We start from the raw sequence: 4454 nt of genomic DNA on the forward strand, positions 1-4454 counted from the left end.
CAAAATAGCTGCCTTGGCTCCCACAGTGCTGCTCAGCTGAGCTTAATGCAGAATGAGAGTGCCAGTTCACAAGGGTCAGATGGATCCCGCTGGGTCAACACGACCCTGTCCTGTTCATCAGCAGGAGAACTTGCCTTTCCATGCTCTTGGCTTTTGGAAGGGGGGCATAGCAATTGGGGAAAGTGGAATGACTGGATATTTTGTTCTCAGAAGTAACCAGCCTGTCTGTTCATTTGAAAGAAATTCCCAAATGAGAGCTCATCTCTTGGCTGGAGGAAGAAGATCCAGTTAGCCGGGGTACTGAGAAAGAGGAGAGACTGGCAGGTAAAATTTTTTTTAAAGGTTTTGTTAAAGCTTATAGTGGGAACAAACTCATGATGTGGTAACCTGTGAAAGGCTGAATGCAAAGTTGGATGGAATGTAAATGTACTGCCTTCAAGTTGATCCCAACTTATGGCGACCCTATGAATAATGTTTACGTGGTAAGCAGTATTCAGAGGTGGTTTACCATTGCCTTCCTCTGAGGCTGAGAGGCAGTGACTGGCCCAAAGTCGCCCAGTGAGCTTCATGGCTGTGTGGGGATTCAGACCCTGGTCTCCCAGGTCATAGTCCAGCACTCTAACCACTACACCACACTGGCTCTCATACCTCAGCTAGATGGACCAATAGTCTTACATAGGAAGCTGCCTTATACAGAGTCAGACCATTGGTCCATCCAGCTCAGTACTGTCTACACTGACTGGCAGTGGCTCTCTAGGGTTTCAGCCAGGATTCTCTCCCAGTCCTATCTGGACAGCTGAGGGTTGAACCTGGAGCCTTCTGCATGCAAGCAGATGATCTACCACATAAGGCAACTTTCTGTATGCCTATATTTATATCTGACCATTTTGAAGAAATGCAGCCAAATTCATAGGAACCACAGAGCAGTGAGCTGTTCCCAGCTTCTCCAGCCTCCCGCACTTCTGTCCCCCCAATGCTTAATGCATCATATCATAGAAATGGATCCCACAGTTGAATCACAGGAGGGGGAAAACCAGACACATCTGTGCCTAATGAGAGCAAGTGAAGTATGCACCATAAAGAATCTAATGTTCTTGCCTGTATTATAGTCTGGAAACAACCTCCATCTCAGTTGCACATACAGAGAAAGAAGGGATGCTAAAATCGTAGAAACAGAGTTCAATCTGTGATGAGTTACCTTGTTTTTTTTCTTGAAATTGAACATTATTTTTTCATTCCCACCCCAGCAGGTAGTAGACAAGACAGTGAAAAATCCATCTGTGCTTCATCTGCAACAGCCAAACAGAAGAGATGTTAGGAAATCAAGAAGGACCAAAACAGCATGAAGGAAATCAGTCAAAGAATGGGAGGAAGAAATCCTCTACCTATGAGGGTGAGGATGTCCATGAAGGTCTGATTCCAGTGGAAGATCACAAAAGAAACAGCAAGAAAACATTTTCAGTGTGTGGAATAATATTTAGCCATAAATCAGAATTAAATAGGCATTGCAGAACCCACACAGGGGAGAAAGCATATACATGCATGGATTGTGGAAAGACCTTTAGGCAGAGTGGTTCTCTTACTAGACATCAAAGAACCCACACAGGGGAGAAACCATTTAAATGCATGGAGTGTGGAAAGAGTTTCAGTGTGAGTGGTCACCTTACTGAACATCAAAGAATGCATACAGGGGAGAAACCATTTAAATGCATGAAGTGTGGAAAGAGCTTCAGTGTAAATCGTCACCTTATTAGACATCAAAGAACCCACACAGGAGAGAAACCATTTAAATGCATGGAGTGTGGAAAGACCTTTAGTGAGAGATATGACCTTACCAGACATCACAAAACCCACACAGGGGAGAAACCATATAAATGCATGGAGTATGGAAAGAGGTTCAGTGACAGCAGAACACTTGCCAGACATCAAAGAACCCACACAGGGGTGAAACCATATAAATGTATGGAGTGTGGAAAGAGTTTCTCTGCAAGCAGTAGCCTTACTGTGCATCTGAGAACTCACTCAGGAGAGAAACCATTTAACTGCACACAGTGTGGAAAGAGTTTCAGAGTGAACAGTAGTCTAACTTTACATAAAAGAACCCACACAGGAGAGAAACCATATAAATGTCAGGAGTGTGGAAAGAGCTTTAGTCACAGAGATCATCTTATTTTACATAATAGAACTCACACCGGAGAAAAACCATTTAAATGCATAGAATGTGGAAGGAGCTTCAGTTTAAGCAGTGGCCTTACTAAGCATCTAAGAACCCACACAGGAGAAAGGCCATATCAATGCAAAGAGTGTGAAAAGAGCTTCAGAGACAGTGGAACATTAACTAGACATCAAAGAATCCACACAGGAATGAAGCCACATAAATGTATGGAGTGTGGAAAGACATTCTGTGTGAAAAGTAGCCTTATTTTACATCAACAAAGTCACACAGGGGAAAAACCATTTAAATGCATAGAATGTGGAAAGCGATTCAGTGTGAGCAGTAACCTTACTCAGCATCAAAGGACCCACACAGGAGAGAAACCATTTAAATGCATTGAGTGTGGAAAGAGCTTTAGTGCGAGGAACAGCCTTACTCAGCATCAAAGAACACACACAGGAGAGAAACCATTGAAATGCATGAAGTGTGGAAATAACTTTAATGCAAGCACTAACCTTACTAAACATCAAAGAACCCACACAGGAGCAAAACTTTAAATGCTTTGAGTGTGATAAGAGCTACACTAACAGTAGAACACTTTCTAAACAGCAAAAAACCCACATGGGTGAAACCATATAAATTTATGGAGTGTGGAAAGAGCTTCAGTGCAAGCAGTAGCCTTGCTGTGCATCTGAGAACTCACATGGGGGAGAAACCATTTAAATGCATGGAGTGTGGAAAGAGCTTTAGTGTGAGCAGTAGCCTTACTGCACATCAAAGAACACAGACACACAGGAGAAACAATTTAAATGCATGAGGTGTAGAAAGAGTTTAGTGTGGAAAATAAACTAGATGTCTTTTTAAGACAAGGTCTTCAATTCTGAGTTTCTTTCTTGGACACTTTTTTCTTAATAATGTTATTTGTTATTTAGTTTAATTTTTGTAAATTGTATTGTTTTCATTGATGTATCCTTATACCTGTGTTTATTTTTCTTTGTAAGCCGCCTTGAGGGCCTTTGGCCAAAAGGCGGGGTATAAATAAATTTAATAATAATAATAATAAACTTCGAAGTAGCCACTCAGGAGAGATGCTATTTAAAATAATAGAGTATGAAAGGAGCTTCAGTGACAGTAGAGCACTTACTAAACTCCTACAAGTCTCCAGCAGAGCTTGTTGTATTACCGAATCCAGACCCTGAATGTCTCCATGGAGGAAGGGTGGGATAAAATAATGATGATGACCTATCTTTGTACAGTAGGGCCCCGCTTATACGGCAGGTTAGGGACCAGGCCCCCGCCGTAAACTTGAAATCACCGTAAAGTGGAACCCATAGACTATAAGGGGGCTGTTGCGCAAAAATGATGCGAAAATGCCGCAAAATCACAAAATTGGCTTTAAAAAGGGGAATTTCCTGCCACCGCATTAGTGGAACACCAGAATGTGAAGCGTCGGTAAGCGGGGCCCTACTGTATAGTATCATTATTAATCATGTTAGACAATAAAATAGGAGGAAAGCGATTTCTCATTCTTGCATCTTGAAAACATTGCAAAAGTATTGTTATCAAGATTTATATACTGTTCCCACATAAGACAATATAAAATACTGATAAAAAGTTCTCTTATTTGGTATTATTGTTAGGCCACTAATTCTATATTTATGTATCATTGGTGGTGGTGGGGAATGTAAGAACAGCGAGCTTGCCCACACTGGTCTATAGTTTGAATGTTAATATTTTTAAAATAAGTTGAAGGTGCTGGAGAAAAAGCTCCTGGGGAAGTTTGAATACAAGGCAGGGCATATTCCACAGATCATTAGACACACGCTCCTGAGAAAGTGAGGTACATCCAAACCATGGCAGGCCACTGCAAAATGATATAATAGGTAATCTGTTGTTGAATAAAATACTTTTGCAAACACTGGGGAGGGAAAGAAGGGTAAGAGTTCAGACCCACCGACTGTAACCAAGGCATGGGAGAGGGGTGATTTGGATTCTCACTCATGGATCAATAGGATCTGTTTCAAGGGGAAAATCAAAGCTCAAGGGTTAAATAAAAATTCCTGCTAATGGCCCTCTTGGATGGGTCTATGAGTAGGAGGATTCTGGTGTTGTAAGGTCCGTCTTCTTCCCTTCTTTTCATCATATATTTCCCACCCCAATGAAACGATTGTATTGCAAAACACAAACTGTCCCATTTGCACATTTTCTTTCCCGATTCCAAACCCACCCTCCCATATAGTTATGCGACACCCCAGTCTCCAAGCAGTACAAGACTTCCAGGAGCTTCTGCATTTACTCA

The 4454-nt window shown here is 41.7% G+C and overlaps 1 protein-coding gene across 1 annotated transcript; it reads left to right on the forward strand.

Moving 5' to 3' along the window:
* Positions 1-215: 215 nt before the first annotated feature.
* Positions 216-3040, forward strand: LOC133381756 (zinc finger protein OZF-like). The gene is made up of 2 exons (XM_061621168.1): positions 216-324; positions 1248-3040. The coding sequence occupies exon 2, from the start codon at positions 1312-1314 to the stop codon at positions 2710-2712; it is 1401 nt and encodes a 466-aa protein (XP_061477152.1). The 5' UTR covers positions 216-324; positions 1248-1311; the 3' UTR covers positions 2713-3040.
* Positions 3041-4454: the final 1414 nt, after the last annotated feature.

This window comes from Rhineura floridana, chromosome 3, assembly GCF_030035675.1.
Source record: "Rhineura floridana isolate rRhiFlo1 chromosome 3, rRhiFlo1.hap2, whole genome shotgun sequence".
Taxonomy (NCBI): Eukaryota; Metazoa; Chordata; class Lepidosauria; order Squamata; family Rhineuridae; genus Rhineura; species Rhineura floridana.

Coding starts and splice junctions, on each gene's coding strand:
- LOC133381756 (XM_061621168.1), top strand. CDS start 1,312: ATGTTAGGAAATCAAGAAGGACCAAAACAGCATGAAGGAAATCAGTCA.